The 19943-nt window shown below is 42.4% G+C and overlaps 2 protein-coding genes across 4 annotated transcripts in view; both read left to right on the forward strand.

Moving 5' to 3' along the window:
* Positions 1-4292: 4292 nt before the first annotated feature.
* Positions 4293-11247, forward strand: selenoo1 (selenoprotein O1). Its single transcript, XM_046310332.1, is given in 13 exon segments — positions 4293-4569; positions 4571-4834; positions 5045-5139; positions 5142-5241; positions 5373-5566; positions 6074-6179; positions 6293-6354; positions 6357-6563; positions 9590-9713; positions 9965-10121; positions 10373-10407; positions 10409-10529; positions 10531-11247. Coding segments are annotated over 13 exon segments (1704 nt in total). The 5' UTR covers positions 4293-4387; the 3' UTR covers positions 10588-11247.
* Positions 11248-12643: 1396 nt separating this feature from the next.
* Positions 12644-19943, forward strand: part of mapk12a (mitogen-activated protein kinase 12a) — a 28805-nt gene continuing 21505 nt past the window's right edge. The window contains exon 1 of one of the 3 annotated variants that reach the window (XM_046310363.1): positions 12644-12758. In XM_046310363.1, coding sequence (XP_046166319.1) covers positions 12739-12758 — 20 coding nt within the window. In that variant the 5' untranslated portion in view covers positions 12644-12738. Of the gene's footprint in view, positions 12959-19943 lie in introns of all 3 variants that reach the window. The other 2 variants (XM_046310355.1, XM_046310346.1) reach the window with 2 other exon arrangements.

The raw sequence follows: 19943 nt of genomic DNA on the forward strand, positions 1-19943 counted from the left end.
ATACAGTTGAAGTCGGATGTTGACATACACGTTAGCCAAATACATTTAAACTCAGTTTTTCACAATTCCTGACATTTAATCCTAGTAAAAATGCCCTATCTTAGGTCAGTTAGCATCACCACTTTATTTTAAGAATGTGAAATGTCAGAATAATAGTTGAGTGATTTATTTCTGCTTTTATTTCTTTCATCGCATTTCCAGTGGGTCAGAAGTTTACATACACTCCATTAGTATTTGGTAGCATTGCCTTTAAATTGTTTAACTTGGGTCAAATGTGTCAGGTAGACTTCCACAAGCTTCCCAAAATAAATTGGGTTGATTTTGGCCCATTCCTCCTGCCAGCAGGTGCAACTGAGTCAGGTTTGTAGGCCTCCTTGCTCACACATGCATTTTCAGTTTTGACCACACATTTTCTGTAGAATTAAGGTCAAGGCTTTGTGATGGCCACTCCAATACCTTGACTTTGTTGTCCTTAAATCATTTTGCCACAACTTTGGAAGTATGCTTGGGGTCATTGTCCATTTGGAAGACCCATTTACGACCAAGCTTTAACTTCCGGACTGATGTCTTGAGATGTTGCTTCAATATACCCACATAATTTTCCATCCTCATGATGCCATCTATTTTGTGAAGTGCACCAGTCCCTCCTGCAGCAAAGCACCCCCACAACATGATACTGTCACCCCCGTGCTTCACGGTTGGGATGGTGTTCTTTGGCTTGCAAGCCTCCCCCTTTTTCCTCCAAACATAACAATGGTCATTATGGCCAAACAGTTCTATTTTTGTTTCATCAGACCAGAGACATTTCTCCAAAAAGTACAATCTTTGTCCCCACGTGCAGTTGCAAACCGTAGTCTGGCTTTTTTATGGAGGTTTTGGAGCAGTGGTTTCTCCTTGCTGAGCGGCCTTTCAGGATATGTTGATATAGGACTCGTTTTACTGTGGATATAGATACTTTTGTACCTGTTTCCTCCAGCATCTTCACAAGGTCCTTTGCTGTTGTTCTGGGATTGATTTGCACTTTTCGCACCAAAGTATGTTCATCTCTAGGAAACAGAATGTGTCTCCTTCCTGAGCGGTATGACGGCTGCGTGGTCCCATGGTGTTTATACTTGTGTACTATTGTTTGTACAGATGAATGTGGTACCTTCAGTTGTTTGGAAATTGCTCCCAAGGATGAACCACACTTGTGGAGGTTTCCATTTTGTTTTTCTGAGGTCTTGGCTGATTCCTTTTGATTTTCCCATGTGTCAAGCAAAGAGGCACTGAGTTTGAAGGTAGGACTTGAAATGCATCCACACCTCCAATTGACTCAAACGCTGTCAATTAGCCTATCCAAAGCTTCTAAAGCCATGGCATCATTTCCTAGAATTTTCCTAGATGTTTTAAGGCACAGTCAACTTAGTGTAAACTTCTCACCCACTGGAATTGTGATACAGTGAAATAATGTCTGGAAACAATTGTTGGAAAAATGTCTTGTCATGCACAAAGTAGATGTCTTAACCGACTTGCCAAATCTATAGTTTGTTAACAAGAAATTTGTGGAGTTGTTGAAAAAACAGTTTTAATAACTCCAACCTAAGTGTGTAAACTTCCGACTTCAACTGTACATACATACAGTACGTTCGGAAATTATTCAGACCCCTTGATTCCCCCCCACACATTTTGTTAAGTTACAGCCTTATTCTAAAGTGGATTAAATTGTTTCCCCCCTCAATCTACACACAATACCCCATAATGACAAAGCAAAAACAGTTTTGACATTATCACATTTATTTAATTATTCAGACCCTTTACTCAGTACTTTGTTGAAGCAGCGATTACAGCCTTGAGTCTTGAGTATGACACTACAAGCTTGACACCTGTATTTGGGGAGTTTCTCCCATTTGCTGCAGATCCTCTCAAGCTCTGTCATGTTGGATGGGGAGTGTTGCTGCTCAGCTATTTTCAGGTCTCTCCAGAGATGTTCGATTGTTGCATTGCATTGTTAACTGTGGGACCTTATCAACAGGTGTGTGTCTTTCCAAATCATGTCCAATCAATTGAATTTAACACCGGTGCACTCCAATAAAGTTGTAGAAACAGCTCAAGGATGCTTCATGAAAACAGACGCACCTGAGCTGAATTTTGAGTCTCATAGCAAAGGGTCTGAATACTAAATAATGTACTTTAGTTTTACAATTTTAATACATTTGCAAACATGTCTAAACTTGTTTTTGCTTTGTCATTATGGGGTATTGTGTGTAGATTGAGGACATTTTTTAAATTGAATCCATTTTAGAATAAGACTGTAACGTAACAAAATGTGGAAAAGGTCAAAGGGTCTGAACTCTTTCCGAATGCGCTGTAATGCACACCAATAGTTGAAGAATAGAGCTACCGCCCCACTAATGACTTTTCATTCTCGTACAGTCTCTTTAATCCTGGATCCAGGACCTCCATGGGACCATCTAGGCTTTAACAATGACCATGTTTAAATCTAGCACTTTATTATATTTTTGGGTACAGATTCCCACTCATGGCTAGTAAGGAATTTAACAAATTAACTCAATTTTTAAAGTCAAAAAGTACAAATATGACCAAATAATGTATGTAACTGACTACACTGTAGTTTACCACCACAGTGGGGGTTTTGGGGAAAGTTCTCTCCCAAGCCAAGAAACAGAAGGTTTTAGTAACAAATTGTAGTTGCGCTATCCCAAACACCTAAGTTCCTCCATCGCTCATGAGGAAAGTCAGCCCAGGGACTAGGCTATGTCTGGTGTTATAGTGACTACTTCTCCTGGTCACACAATATACTGTTCCTCAAGGCAAACTGATCTGTGCTGGTTGTTGTTACACACAACCAACCATACTGATTGATAGACGGTACAACCCAATGCTTCGACGTGTGTTATAAATACCTGTACTGTAAGCCAATGCCCATCTCAAATATGTACTGGTATTTTGAATTGCATATTTGTTTTTTCAAAGAATGCTACATGCTGGAAGATCAGTTGTCTGTTTTGTATTGGTTGGAGTTGGAAGGGTAAAATACCATGACTACCACACTTATAACACTTCGTTTAACAGAGGGCTAATGTGGGATAAAAAACTACGATAAGTATGCAGAGGAGGGTGGAGTAAAATTGCATCAAAGCAAGCAATGTATTTTAAATGGGGGCATTTTGTATATTTGACTGTACTTGCAATGAGGCACCTTCAACATATATGTTGTAAAACAAACTGCCACTTTCTGTGTGATTGTGGTAGATACTGGACATGATCAGAAAATATGCATTTTGTACGACAAGCCATCAATGAACTCTCTCTTTCTACGGGAACATCTGACATTTCAGACTATATGCTTCTACGACATGCATGATTTTAGTACAGCCGATTGCCAGATTGTTCCCTAATCCCTAGGAATGAATGGGGAATGTTGGGGATTATTTTTGATGGGAGCTGGGAATGGTTGGTTGGGGTTAACGCCTTATTCTGCTATCGCCTTATTCTGCCTTGGACCTGTAGATTGCCTGCCTCTGCTGCAGCTGTGGCTTGTTCATTTCTCACTGTCCTCTTATTGTTTTGTGTCTCCCTGTCTGTCTGTTCATACTGCATGTCTGGGTCTGCTGGATAGGACCAGGTTGGGTGACACCCTCAGACAAATAGTTGTAGATTCTGTTTCACTCAAAATGAAATGTTTATCTGATAATGTACTTTTGGGAGATAATGCCATGTTGCATTTACATATCTCAAGTCATTGCCCCATAAAATGTATTTAGAATTTGTAATGAAAATATATTGGAAAATTTGCCTACCGCTGTAGCTCAATCGATCATCTCAGCGGGTGTATTGAGGACTACAGTTTGAGTTTACTCTGAGCCAATAAGGAAACCACTGTCAGAAAATAGTTGGGTCATTTACAACAATAACTTGATATCTATATGTTTCCCAACCTACTGTAGTTTCTGATGTGTATGGTGGAATAGGGGCATGCAGCTGTCCTATATCACCTGCACCATTCTGTCAGTATTGGTGTAGTTTGTTTTGTGTTTGTATGTTGACAAGAGAACGGTGTGTATGACTGACAATCTGTATTTCTATCCTCACTATCATTGTAAACAAGCCAAATATTGAAGCCTACATTCTGTATTGAACTATACAACTTTTAAATAAAAATGTGTATAAATAAAAAGTATTCCATCTATTTTTGTATTATATTTCTGCCATCCTTGGGTGCCATGACCAATGTAGTTCCGTCTTAGTTTCCCGTAGGACCAATACTAGAGTAGCACAATATTTTAGACAAATATCCGTAGTGCAGTGTTGCGACAACTTCGTCTGACACAGTGTAGTTTTCTTCGCTCTGGTATTGTCTTCGTTGTTATACTTATCCACTGTCAGGATGGACGGCATGGGTCTGGCGGCCAGTCGTTCATCGCTCGAGCGCCTCGAGTTTGACAATGTCGCACTCAATAAACTTCTGTTGGATACATCAGAAGAGCCTGGTCTGCGAAGGCTGGAAGGAGCCTGTTTCTCCCGAGTAAAGCCGAAGCCAGTGGTCAAGCATCGGTTCGTGGCAGTCTCTAATGAACGCGGCGAAGGTTCTGAACGGCCAGCTTGGTCTAGAGTAACTGAGTGGCTCCAAAGTAATGCCAGGGTCCGAGCCTGCCGCGCACTGCTACTGTGGTCACCAGTTCGGCTCGTTCGCCGGACAGCTGAGGGACGGGGCAGCCTGCTATCTGGGTGAAGTTAAAGCTCCAGCTGACTAGAGGCCAGTGCTGCTCCAGGAGAACCCCAGTGTCCGGTGGGAAATTCAGGTCAAGGGAGTTGGTCTGACTCCCTACTCCTGGTCGGGAAGTTTACACAGTATTGCATGACTAGACAGATGATTTTTTGTTGTTTACTATTTACCTAATGAAATCTGTTTTCTCAGTTTTTGGCTAGCATTGTGTCTTTTGGCCTATATATTGTTTGTTTTTTCATATGCAGTGCACATTCTGGAAGCACAGTCTATGGAATTATGAATACACATTTGTTTAATTAATTCTCTCATTCCCAGACAAGCTGACGGCCATAAGGCGCAGGGCTCCAGCATCAGAGAGTTTCTGTGCAGTGAGGCGGTGTTCGCTCTGGGGGTGCCCACTACCAGGGCAGGGCCACTGGTGACAGCAATGTGGTACGAGACGTGTACTACAGAAGGTACCCCACTAAAGAGAGGTGCTCTGTTGCCCTCCGCATCGCACCCACCTTTATCAGGTTACCAATACATCCTATCCCTTGGCCACTGCATTAGGTTTAAAAACAAAGTGTTGGTAGAGAGATTCCCAGTTTTGACAAAATTGCATGAACAATATGGAAATGTGTCTGATCATTGCGTGCGTGTGCAGGTTCGGGTCCTTTGAGATCTTTAAGGTGGCTGATGAGAACACAAGCTGGCAGGGCCCCAGCTACGGCCACGATGAGATCAGAGGTCAGATGATGGATTATGTCATATAGAGCTTCTACCCAGAGATCCAGCAGAACCATACAGACAGAGTGGAGAGGAATGTGTCATTCTTCAGAGAGGTAATCATGGACACTAGATTCAGTGAAGCATCAATCATTCATACGGAGTACAATAATGCTCTGATATGATTTTTGACAGTGAAACTACTTTGTATCAAAGCAGTCTCTAGGCCTACATTGGAGCTCTCTCTATCCTTTACCCTTTTGTTGTGGAGCCAAGGACACTGCTATCTATCCTCTTATCCTGTTCATCCCTGCTGTGACAGGAAGTCTTAATACAGTGAGAGTGTGACTTCCTTAGCGCACACACACTGCTATTCAATCATTATCTTCTTTAATGCTAAATGGTATTAACAAAGTAATAACATGTAAGGTGCTATTGTTTAGCGATTAACTATGCATTGTTATGCACATTCACATCCCTCATGAAGATGATCAAAATCACAGCATACGATCCCCAAATATTTTTGCCTAACCCAGCGCCTACGCATGATATGACTGAAATCAGTAGACCCAAATCAACTCTTCTCGTCCAGTCTGACCCATCTCTGTGTGCGTCCATGTTTTGGTAGTAGGTGATGCTGCGTACTGGTGGCCCAGTGGAAGTGTGTGGGCTTCTGCCATGGAGTCCTCAACACAGACAACATGAGAATCCTGGGGCTCACACTAGACTATGGCTTCATGGACAGGTACAGTAAATTACAGTACCTGACATACTGTCTACAATATCATCTTAGATCCACATTATTTCAACAAGGATCTGGCTTTAATCTGTCTATTTCCTCCTCTCGCTTGTCTGCAGGTTTGATCCTGACTTTATCTGCAATGCCTCAGACAACTCAGGCTGCTACACTTATCAGGCCCAGTCTGCCGCTGGAACCTGGCTCGTCTGGCCGAGGCCTTGGACACAGAGCTGCCCCCAGGCCGGGCAGAGGCTGTCCTGGATGAGTACCTGCCCCTCTACAACACCTTCTACCTAGGCAACATGAGAAGGAAGCTGGGCCTGCCTTGGAAGGAAGTGCCAGAGGATGAGATGTTGATCACTGAGCTCCTGCAGACCATGCACAACACAGGTAGGGAGAGAGACTCACTACATACTCAAATCAAATTTGTCACATACGGGTGTTTAGCAAATGTTGTTGCGGGTGTAGCAAAATGCTTGTGTTTCTGGCTCCAACAGTGCAGTAATATTTAACAATTTCATAACAAAATACAAATCTAAAGTAAAGGAATTAATATATAAATATAGGATAGAATACAGTATATACAGTGGCAAGAAAAAATATGTGAACCCTTTGGAATTACCTGGGTTTCTGCAGAAATTGGTCATAAAATTTGATCTGATCTTCTAGTCTGCTTAAACTAATAACACAACAATCATATGATATGTTTCCATGTCTTTATGGGGAAAGTATGTGAACCCTTGGATTTAATAACTGGTTGACTCCTTTGGCAGCAATAACCTCAATGTCTTCTGTAGTTGCGGATCAGACCTGCACAACTGTCGGGACAAATTTTGGACCATTCCTCTTTACAAACTGTTTCAGTTCAGCAATATTCTTTGGATGTCTGGTGTGAACCACTCTCGAGGTCATGCCACAGCATCTCAATCGGGTTCAAATGTATTTATATAGCCCTTCTTACATCAGCTGATATCTCAAAATGCTGTACAGAAACCCAGCCTAAAACCCCAAACAGCAAGCAATGCAGGTGTAGAAGCACGGTGGCTAGATAAAATCCCTAGAAAGGCCAGAACCTAGGAAGAAACCTAGAGGAACCAGGCTATGAGGGGTGGCCAGTCCTCTTCTGGCTGTGCCGGGTGGAGATTATAACAGAACATGGCCAAGATGTTCAAATGTTCATAAATGACCAGCATGGTCAAATAATAATAATCACAGTAGTTGTCGAGGGTGCAACAGGTCAGCACCTCAGGAGTAAATGTCAGTTTGCTTTTCATAGCTGATCATTGAGAGTATCTCTACTGCTCCTGCTGTCTCTAGAGAGTTGAAAACAGCAGGTCTGGGACAGGTAGCACGTCCGGTGAACAGGTCAGGCTTCCATAGCCGCAGGCAGAACAGTTGAAACTGGAGCAGCAGCACAGCCAGGTGGACTGGAGACAGCAAGGAGTCATCATGTCAGGTAGTCCTGAGGCATGGTCCTAGGGCTCAGGTCCTCAGAGAGAGAGAGCATACTTAAATTCACACAGGACACCGGATAAGACAGGAGAAATACTCCAGATATAACAGACTGACTCTAGCCCCCGACACACAAACTACTGCAGCATAAATACTGGAGGCTGAGACAGGAGGGGTCAGGAGACACTGTGGCCCCATCCGATGATACCCCCAGACAGGCCCAAACAGGCAGGATATAACGCCACCCACTTTGCCAAAGCACAGCCCCCACACCACTAGAGGGATATCTTCAACCATCAACTCAAATCAAAGTTTATTTGTCACATGCGCCGAATACAACAGGTGTAGACCTTACAGTGAAATGCTTACTTACAGGCTCTAAACAATAGTGCTGAGGAATAAAAAGTGTGTGTAGGTAAGTAAAGAAATAAAACAACATTAAAAAGACATTTGAAAATAACAGTAGGAAGGCTATATACAGACACCGGTTAGTCAGGCTTATTGAGGTAGTATGTACATGTGGGTATGGTTAAAGTGACTATGCATATATGATGAACAGAGAGTAGTGGTCGCGTAAAAAGAGGGGTTGGCAAGGCTGAGACGAGGCCGAGTATAGCCCACAAAGATCTCCGCCTTCAGACGTGCAGCAATGTGTTTTTGGATAGCAGTGGCTTCTTCCGTGGTGTCCTCCCATGAACAACATTCTTGTTTAGTGTTTTATGTATCGTAGACTCGTCAACAGAGATGTTAGCATGTTCCAGAGATTTCCAAGTCTTTAGCTGACACTAGGATTATTCTTAACCTCATTGAGCATTCTGCTCTGTGCTCTTGCAGTTATCTTTGCATGACGGACACTGCTAGGGAGAGTAGCAACAATGCTGAACTTTCTCAATTTATAGACAATTTGTCTTACAGTGGACTGATGAACATCAAGGCTTTTAGAGATACTTTTGCAACCCTTTCGAGCTTTATGCAAGTCAACAATTCTTAATTTTAGGTCTTTGGGAGATATCTTTTGTTTGAGGCATGGTTCACATCAGGCAATGCTTCATGTGAATAGCAAACTTACATTGTGTTTTTTTTATATTGCAGGGCAGCTCTAACCAACATCTCCAATCTCGTCTCATTGATTGGACTCGAGGTTAGCTGACCCCTGTCTCCAATTAGCTTTTGGAGAAGTCATTAGCTTAGGGGTTCGCGTACGTTTCCCAACCTACACTGGGAATGTTTAAATTATGTATTCAAAGTAGACAAGAAAAATACAATTTGTGTGTTATTAGTTTAAGCACACTGTCTGTCTATTGTTATGACTTAGAGGAAGATCAGATCACATTTTTTGACCAATTTCTGTAGAAATCCAGGTAATGGTCAGCAGGTAGCCTAATGGTTAGAGTTAAGCCAAGTTTGGTACCACAAACACTCATGGCTTGGTTTTTGCTCTGACATGCGCTGTCAACTGTTGGACCTTATATTAACAGGTGTGTGCCTTTCTAAATCATGTCCAATCAATTGAATTTACCACAGGTGGACTCTAATCAAGTTGTAGAAACACCTCAAGGATGATCAATAGAAACAGGATGCACACAAGCTCAATTTTGAGTCTCATAGCAAAGGGTCTGAATACTTATGTAAATACGGTATTTCTGTTTTGTATTTTTTTAATAATTTTGCAAAAAATTCCAAAAACCTGTTTCACTTTGTCATTATGGGGGTATTGTGTGTAGATTGATATTTATTTATTTAAACCATTTTAGGATTAGTTTAAAGTAACAAAATGTGGAAAAAGTCAGGGTCTGAATATCCAAATGCATTGTATCTCTTTACTCTCTGCCTCTTCCTCTTTTTCCTTTCTCTCTGCTTCTCCCTTCTAAAAGATAATTTTTGCAATCAAATTTGATTGACTTTTTGCATTGAGACACCACTCGCCGTTCAGTGAGTTGACCATGGTACTGCATTTGGCCCAGAGCAACCCGTCCCTGTTCCAGATGGTCTCGGAACGGAGGACGGTGACCATGTAGCTGGGTGTGGCCCGGAGGAGCTGCTGGAGGTCGAGGCCAAACACAGAGAGAACTGGGTCACCTCCTACAGGTCATAAATAAGTAATGTAGTCTTAGTTACATACTTACCTCTTTCTCATACTCAGTGTTTGACACTAGGTGACTTACTCACCCCTCCACCACCAGTGTGTATATCCCTAGCACTCACCTGCTCTATAAATATAGCATGAGGAATTAAAGGCATGGAAAAGAGCAGGTTTGGTCTAGTGTTTGCACTGGAGGTGTTTTTAGTCATAGATATTTTTGTCTGAGTCATCCAACTCTGTGTTGTGGCTGGTGCAGCAAGCGTCTGGCTGAGGAAGTTGAGGGCCAAAGGGCCGTCCAGGCACTGCAGGAGGAGAGGGTGAAAGTGATGAACGGCACCAACCCACAATACGTCCTCAGGAACTACATCGCTCAGAATACAATAGAGGCCGCCGAGAACAGAGACTTCTCTGAGGTCAGGCGCCGATCCATGTTTTCTTCATCACTCTGTAATAGGGACCAAACTTTCAATACCGCTTCCCTCTTGACTTTCATTTGTGTTAATCCAAGCAATGATGTCACCATTAGTCTGCTAAATGACTTAAATGTAAATGTAAATTACAGAAGCATTCTCACAAGGAAAAAAACATGCTCTCTTTCACTTAACTTGCTTCTCTGGATTTCCATCCCATAGTTTGATCTTTCTCCCATCTCTCTGTGCCATAGGTCCAGCGGCTCTTGAAGGTTCTAGAAAAAACTTTCTACCCAGCTGGGTCTGGAGCAACCGAGTTGGCTGGACCAAGGGGTGGTGGAGGAGCAGGGAGAGATGGAGCAGCAGGTGGCTGCATCCCAAATGCGTGTTCCCTATGACAGCAAGCCCCCAAGTATGGGCCAATGAAATCTGTGTCACCTGATCTTCCTTTCTGATCACCCTTCCCTGACAGTCTACCCACCCATATGTACAATAGAGACTGTCACTGTCTTTTCTTCCTTTGTTTACCTATACCTCGCTCCTCATACTCTCTTTACTTGGGTGGGTAATGGCACGGAAGGTACATTTTAATGAGGTAAGATGCTCCTATGTTAACCACTCAGCCTATAGATAGATATGCAAGGTAAGGATGTGTTAAGAGTTTTGGCACATTTCACAAAGTACAACCCCAGAAATCTGAAATGACACCTTTTTTTGATCTAAGTGATAATTACATTTATGGAAATATCATGTGTTCAGTTGATTTGTAGTCTTTATACAGATGTCTCTATAGATCTGTGTAGCCTATTGGCTGTCTGGTTATGAATGACAGCCCAGACATTCAGTCCTACAATGACCCATCTGAGTCCGAGAGACTAGGAGTATCACCTCTATGTACCAAATAATGTGTGTAAAAGGGAATGTACATGATTTACATATCATCTGAATTTTACAGAATGAGTCACATAATGTGACTGAGCCACGAAGGACTTCATACACAAGTATAACATAACATAAATGTCAACGTTGTAAATGTCATAGCAATTGTAACACTGACCATTTGGTGCTTCATTGCACAAATACTACTACACCACATTGCATCGTGTAGGTCATGATAACATTCTATGTATTGATATGGAAATGCATACATTTTCCAGAAAGCTTCAAAAACAGCCATTGTCAACTAAATATTTGCCAAGGAAATCATGAGCAATGGTTTTGTTTAATTTCTTGGGATAAATTATTTTTTATGAATTGATATGGAAATTATGTCATGATGCTGAAGAAATGGCTTTTATAGGGTGTTCCTTGGTAACTTGAATTTCTTTGAAACGTTAATATTGTGGCCCAAAGTTGAGCTATTTGTAACTTAAATGTAATGGACTGTTCAATATTCTATTTTTGTAAGTTGGAAGATTTTACTTATGGCAATTTTTGTATAGGAAAACAATATGCACTACTCAAATGGCTTCTCTTGGGCTCCATGTAAATTCTCTGAGGTACATATGAATCAAACTCATAAATGAACGTTTCAACCACTGTGACCACCACCATATATCTTTGTCATTACCCCCTTCAAAACATGTCATACCATGAGGAATAGAGCACCTCTGTCAGGTGACGGATGAGCAATAATTCTGTTCATATTGATCAGCAAAATGTTGCTTATAATAGAATAGACTATCCTAAATTATAACCTGTGGTGTTTTTATTTATTGATTATTAATGTACATATGAAATGTATTATCTTCTGAGAGCTTCCTCTATATGCGAACTGTAGTTGATAAACTTGTACAAAAATATGTTGGCTGTTTTTTTCTGTTTTTTTGTGTGCACACCAATGCGTAGGCCTAAACAAACACAACAGTATAGCGTTCATTGACATTACATTCCAGCCTGTCTTTTCATGCCTGGTTTCAGTAACCTTTCATCTGAAGGATTAATGTTGCTCATGTTAAACAGTAAATACTAGAGCCCACCAAACATACCATAAAATATTCTGAAAATAGACTGGAGGCCATTTGATTTGACAGTGTTAAGAATTTCTGTCGCCATGTTTGTGCGAGGGTATTGTGTATCTGTCTCTTCCTCAGGCACTAACTGGCCTACACACAGCATTGCGATTCTCTCAAACCAACCTCAGAGCAGTGGGAGGAATGTCTGTACTGTACTGTGCCTCAGTGTACAGGTCCCAGCAAGCCCTGAACACAGTAGGTACTCTACATCTCAACATGCCCAAGGCAGAAAGCCACATAGGGACTAGTAGCAACAACAAGCAGGCCTGTATCAATTCATCTTACACACAGTCATACTTGTATTCGATCCTTGTTGTATACCATTGGATCATCTTCCAGGTGATCTAATAATAGGAATTGGTTAGGGTGCTTTCTTGACAATCTATTCTACGGTGCAGAGTTATTTATCGAAATAGAACTCCTACAACACTAATCAGCACTTGTATTGTGCACCCAGCATGTGTCTACATATGCATGTCCCTTTTTAGTTAGTGGCTGTCTTGTCACACTACACTTCATGAGACTCGGGAGTGGCTGTGCTGCGGTTGACCCCAGGCGGCATCTTATAGCTGCGCGTTCGACGCGCTGCGCATTCGGTGACGAGAATGAATTCAAGAACACATAGGTAGGACAATGGGTGTGTAAACGAAACTGGGGAATCACTTCTTGGTACACGTACTAGATTTGTTAGATCGGGTCAAATAAGATGTCGAGCCGGACCAGACCTGGCTACTGTCGCCAGGACGTGAACAAAACCACCTGGGAGGTACCGGAGCGGTACAGGGATCTAAAACAGGTGGGGACAGGGGCGTACGGTACAGTCTGGTAAGTGTCGTGGCAACTGGGGTGGGAAGAGATGTCAGGCTAACGTTACGTGCTTTGTTGCACTTTGACATGGTACAGGGCTCTCCAACACTTCCTGGAGAGCTACAGTCCTGTTGTTTTTCACTCTAACCCTAATCTAGCGCACCTGATTTACTGAATGTTTCGTTTTTCGCAGTAGAACAAAACGAGAGAAAAGCTATAGCTTCTCTCGAGTTCCACACAAAACAGGGCCACTTCCTTGTTTAAGGGACACATTTAATTTCTATCATATCAACCCATTTTGAAATTTCACAGCCTTTGGATTTCTGACTAGCCTCCCTGGTCTTTGCAATAGACCTACACATGTAATGTATGTCTGTAGAATGGCAATCTGTATGATACAGCTCAAATAAAGCGTGTATTATTATTACATACTTCAAAAGTGTACATAATCAAAAACGAAGAGAAACTGATGTGCTTTAAATCATTTGCGCATTGCCGTTGTACTCTAGACACAATACCTTTGTGTGGCTCACAGCATGAGGTCGTTACATTGTTGTTATCAATGATTAACTCTGTGGGCGTATTCAGAGTTGTGTTGGCTGGCTGAATGGTTTTTGCAATTTTGGATCCTTGGGACGCCCTTAGTTACCCCCATTGAAGTTTATATTTAAAATTGTAAGGGTAAAATGAGCTGCGTGGTAATTCCGACGTCTGCATTTACGGTGATATGGCCTCTGCAGAAGTCAGGGCATTCACACTTCTTGCACTTCTCCCGAGCAGCACAGAGCTGTTGTGAAGAAGGTTGTCATGATGGTGAGTTTGTGTTTGTCCACTCCCGCCCTCACCTACATCAACCAATCATGTAATTGCGGAGCAACACTATGGCGCGAGATGCCTGCCAAATGGTTGAAAATACGTATCGTTAGGGTCGTAAGAAAAGCCATGCGTGAAACAAACGTTTTTAATAAAATATTTTGATATTTATTTATTCTCTCAACATCTTGCCAAAGCATGTTTTGTAGGAGGGGTTAATATGAATTTTAAATAATTTGACACGATTTTTATTAATCGGGTCATGAACATATGGACTTTGAAATTAACAAGAGAGAGGATAAACGTAGGCTAAGTCTTACATAAGCTTATTTCCACACTTTACAATAACTGTTGCAGTGGTCTTAGTCTCCATATATAGGCTCTTACCGCCATTGCTACACTGCTGCCCAGGTAGGCCAGTTGAGAAAGGAGGAATAGGCTTTGGGGGTGACCAGTGAAATAGCGCGTGCTATGTATGGGTGGGTGCTGCTATGGTGGCCAGTGAGCTGAGGGGCTTTACCTAGCAAAGGCTTATAGATGGCCTGAAGCCAATGGGTTTGGTGACAAATATGAAGTGAGGGCCAGCCAACGAGAGCATACAGGTCGCAGTGGTGGGTAATATATAGGGATTTGGTGACAAAACAGATGGCACTGTGATATACTGCATCCAATTGGCTGAGTTGAGTATTGGAGGATATTTTATAAATGACATCGCTGAAGTCAAGGATCAGTAGGATAGTCAGTTTTACGAGGGTATATTTGGCAGCACGAGTGAAGGATGCTTTGTTGCGAAATAGGAAGCCGATTCTAGATTTCATTTTGGATTGGAGATGCTTAATGTGAGTCTGGAAGGAGAGTTTATAGTCTAACCAGACACCTAGGTATTTGTAATTGTCCACATATTCTAAGTCAGAACCGTCCAGAGTAGGGATGCTTGACAGGCAGGCATTTGCGGGCAGCGATCTGTTGAAGAGCATGCGTTTAGTTTAACTTGCATTTAAGAGCAGTTGCATGCAACGGAAGGAGAGTTGTATGGCATTGAATCTGGTCTGGAGGTTAGCTAACACAATGTCCAAAGAAGGGCTAGAAGTATACAGAATAGTGTCGTCTGCGTAGAGGTGGATCAGAGAATCACCAGCAGCAAGAGCAACATCATTGATGTATACAGAGAAAAGAGTCAGCCCGAGAATTGAACCCTGTGGCACCCCCATAGAGACTGCTAGAGTTCCGGACAACAGGCCCTCCGATTTGACACACTGACCTCTGTCTGAGAAGTAGTTGGTGAACCAGGCGAGGCAGTCATTTGAGAAATCAAGGCTGTTGAGTCTGCCAATAAGAATGTGGTGATTGACAGAGTCGAAAGCTTTGGCCAGGTTGATGAATACGGCTGCACATTATTGCCTTTTATCGATGGCGTTATGATATCGTTTAGGACCTTGAGCATGGCTGAGGTGCACCCATGACCAGCTCGGAAACCAGATTGCAGAGCGGAGAAGGTAAGATGGGATTGGAAATGGTTGGTGATCTGTTTGTTAACTTGGCTTTCGAAGACCTTAGAAAGGCAAGGTAGGATAGATATAGATCTATAACAATTTGGGTCTAGAGTGTCTCCCCCTTTAAAGAGCGGGATGACCGCGGCAGCTTTCCAGTCTTTGGGGATCTCAGACGATACGAAAGCGAGATTGAACAGGCTAGTAATAAGGGTTGCAACAATTTCAGCAGATCATTTTAGAAAGAGAGGGTCCAGATTGTCTGTCCGAGCTGATTTGTAGGGATCCAGATTTTGCAACTCTTTCAGAACATCAGCTATCTGGATTTGGGTGAAGGAGAATTGGGGGCGGTTTGGGCAAGTTGTTGTGGGGGGTGCAGGGCTGTTGACCAGGGTAAGAGTAGCCAGGTGGAAAGCATGGCCAGCCATAGAAGAATGCTTCTTGAAATTCTCAATTATCGTGGATTTATCGGTGGTGACAGTGTTTCCTAGCCTCAGTGCAGTGGGCAGTTGGAGGAGGTGCTCTAATTCTCCATGGACTTTACAGTGTCCCAGAACTTTTTGGAGTTTGTGCTATATTATGCTAATTTCTGTTTGAAAAAGCTAGCCTTTGCTTTCCTAATTGCCTGTGTATATTGGTTCCTGACTTCCCTGAAAAGTTGCATATCGCAGTGGCTCTTCAATGCTAATGCAGTACGCCACGTTTTTGTGCTGGTCAAGGGCAGTCAGGTCTGGAGTGAACCAAGGGCTATATCTGTTCCTGGTTAAAAAAAAATTGAATGGGGCATGCTTATTATGGTGAGGAAATCACTTTTAAAGATTAACCAGGCATCCTCTACTGACAGAATGAGGTCAATATCCTTTCAGGATACCCAGGCCAGGTCGATTAGAAAGGCCTGATAGCTGAAGTGTTTTAGCGAGCGTTTGACAGTGATGAGGGGTGGTCGTTTGACCGCAGACCCATTATGGACGCAGTCAATGAGGCAGTGATCGCTGAGATCCTGGTTGAAGACAGCGGAGGTGTATTTAGAGGGCATGTTGGTCAGGATGATATCTATGAAGGTGCCCGTGTTTACAGATTTGTGTTTGTACCTGGTAGGTTCATTGATACTTTGTGTGAGATTGAGGGCTTTTAAGCATATCCCAGTTTAGGTCACCTAACAGTACGAGCTCTGAAGATAGATGGGGGCCAATCAATTCAAATATGGTGTCCAGGGCACAGCTGGGGGCAGAAGGTGGCCTATAACAAGCGGCAACGGTGAGAGACTTGTTTCTGGGAAGGTGGATTTTTAGAAGTAGAAGCTCAAATTGTTTGGGCACAGACCTGGATAGTATGACAGAACTCTGCAGGCTGTCTCTGCAGTAGATTGCAACTCCGCCCCCTTTGGCAGTTCTATCTTGTTGGAAAATGTTATAGTTAGGGATGGAAATTCCAGGATTTTTGGTGGCCTTCCTATGCCAGGATTCAGACACGGCTAGGACATCCTGGTTGTCAGAGTGTGCTAAAGCAGTGAGTAAATCATACTTAGGGAGGAGGCGTCTAATGTTAACATGCATGAAACCAAGGCTTTTACGGTTACAGAAGTCAACAAATGAGAGTGCCTGGGGAATGTGAGTGGAGCTAGGCGCTGCAGGGCCTGGATTAACCTCTACATCACCAGAGGAACAGAGGAGGAGTAGGGTAAGGGTACGGCTAAAGACTATAAGAGCTGGTCGTCTAGTGCGTTGGGAACAGAGATGAAAAGGAACAGGTTTCTGGACACGGAGGAATAGATTCAGGGCATAATGTGCAGACAAGGGTATGGTAGGATGTGAATACAGTGGAGGTAAACCTAGGCATTGAGTGACGATGACAGAGGTTTTGCCTCTGGAGACATCATTTAGAGCAGGTGAGGTCACCGCATGTGTGGGAGGTGAAACAAAAGGGCTAGCTAAGGCATATTGAGCAGGGATGGAGTCTATACAGTGAAATAAGACAATCTCTAACCAAAACAGCAATGGACAAGACATATTGACATTAGCGAGAGGCATGCGTAGCCGAGTGATGAAAGGGACCAGTGAGAGGCTAGGCGAGCTGGAGACAAGGCGATTCAGCCAGCTAGCAGGCCGGGGCTAGCAGAAAGGCCTTTGGGGGATAGCCCCCTCAGACGGTTACGTTGGCAGGGCTCCGTGTAGGCAGTAAAAGGGTCCAGGCCAATTGGCACAATTAGGTATTGTAGCCCAAGAAATTGGGTGATGGTCCTCTTCAGCTACCCGGGAGATGGGCCTAGCACGAGGCTAGTTCCAGGCTCACTGGTGCTTGCTTCGGGACAGAGACGTTAGCCAGGGGGTTGCCACTCGGATAGCAGCTATCTAGTTGTGATGATCCAGATGAAAAGGTTCAGCGCTTGCGGTAGGAAACTGGAGATGTGGAGAAAGAGCAGTCCGGTATGCTCTGGGTTGAAACGCGCTGTGCAGGCTGGCAGGACAGACTAAGGTTAGCTGATGACCGCTAGCCAGACTAAGGTTAGCTGATGACCGCTAGCAGTGGCTAACTGACTAGTAGCTAGTTAGCTGGCTAGCTTCTGTTGGGGGTTCCTGTTCTAAAGTATAGAAAATAGCAGATCCATACCACATTGGGTGAGGCGGGTTGCAGGAGTGTATGTTGAAACTGAGGTTAAAAATATAAAAAAATATATACACAGGACACGACAAGACGAAGACAAAGACATCTGAACTGCCGCGCCATCTTGGAAGAATGTTGAAGAACTTATGATCTCCATGCAGCACCACAGCACCATTCGCCTTCAGAAAAGCACCCCTCAGCCTAAGAAGATGCCCTTCTGGAGGCATTCAGCCATAGAGTCAATTTGCCTACTAGCCAATCAAAGTGCAGAGCATGCGTAATGCGTGCAACTCATCATTCCAACATATTTGAACATTTAATTCATCTTTCATTCAGTATGTCATCCATTCAGTCATTTGTCTGAGTTGCAATAGGAACTAAATCAAAGAGAATAGAACAGTCTTATCCATTTGTTTGTTATCACTTCAAGTCAATGTTTAATTTAGGCATATCCAAATACAAAATAGGCCATCAACTTGGAGGCATTGCCATTCAGGCTATTATTTTGGGTACTGGTGTCTTGCAGAATAATTTTAGAACTCTATTTGTGTTTTATAACTGTTTTTATTACAGGGTTCCGCTTAACAAGAAAGAGACCATAGCTCACAAGAATCTAATTATATCTTCCTAATAGATTTTTAACAAAATACTTGAAAAACCACATGCAGTTGGTGATAGGGACAACAGATCTGGCAATAATAATAGGCCATGGATAGTTTTGACCATTTGGGGCCCCTTGGTTATTTCGCTCAGGACAGGTTATAGCCAACACTTAATCAATATTTTGTTTTGTCTCATTTATTGATATGGTTATAGCCTCTGTGTGATGGGGTTGTGCAATGCAAATGGCTATAACAAGCCTACACACAGAGTGGAATTCACAATACAACAGTCAAAATGCCTAATATAAGGCCTACAGTCCGTGCTCCCAAATACTAGAAAAAGTGTGATTCATTAGGTTACATGATCACCACAGTAGCCACACACGACTATAAAAATTAATTGTGCAATTATATGGCTATTAAATAAGATACAACAGCTTGACAGAATAAGCCTAGCCTACAAAATTAATATTTTATATTTTGCCGCTCAGGCAGTTATTCTAGACAAGGCTCTTCTGTGTCTTTCATTCTCAGACAAGTCATTTGCTGAAGGTCCAAGCATATACTATGCCATCTACTGGTATAACGTTATTTAATGCAGTTCGAAAACAAGCTCAATACTTTTATTTTGGAAATGAACCCGGACGCTGCAAAGCATCTCTAACGCCTGGGCTAGAGTTGCTTGATTGACTAGCTAACTTCGATTAGCTACGTTCGGTTCGTCCTTTGCAGATGCCACATACAGTGGGGCGAAAAAGTATTTAGTCAGCCACCAATTGTGCAAGTTCTCCCACTTAAAAAGATGAGAGAGGCCTGTAATTTTCATCATAGGTACACTTCAACTATGACAGACAAAATTAGAAGAAAAAAAATCCAGAAAATCACATTGTAGGATTTTTAATGAATTTATTTGCAAATTATGGTGGAAAATAAGTATTTGGTCAATAACAAAAATGTATCTCAATACTTTGTTATATACCCTTTGTTGGCAATGACAGAGGTCATTTTTTCTCATTTTGTCATTCATAATTGAAGTGTACCTATGATGAAAATTACAGGCCTCTCATCTTTTTAAGTGGGAGAACTTGTACAATTGGTGGCTGACTAAATACTTCCCCCCCCCACTGTAAGTATAAAAATATATGTAACCAAGTAAAGGGAGACTTAAAATAAGAATTGAATATGTAAATGTTAATTCATAGTCATAACATAAGGTTTGTAAGTTTACAGATCTAATTTATTGCTTACATTTCATGTTTCAAGTATGGCTTTTACAAACATTTTCCGTATGGATTTTCTTACAATCCTAATGACACATACATTTAACCTTTTGGCAGCTATCTCGCTCCATACTATATGGAGCCCTACACATTGTTACAACATTTCAGAGGCGCCCAGCGATGTGGTACGGAGCTCAATTTGTCATTTGCAGAGGATTCGCAATTGCGTCACACAATCCATAAAGCGCCTCCGACCACATTTTCAGGTCAAGCA

This window comes from Oncorhynchus gorbuscha, linkage group LG02 (genome assembly GCF_021184085.1).
Source record: "Oncorhynchus gorbuscha isolate QuinsamMale2020 ecotype Even-year linkage group LG02, OgorEven_v1.0, whole genome shotgun sequence".
Lineage (NCBI taxonomy): Eukaryota > Metazoa > Chordata > Actinopteri > Salmoniformes > Salmonidae > Oncorhynchus > Oncorhynchus gorbuscha.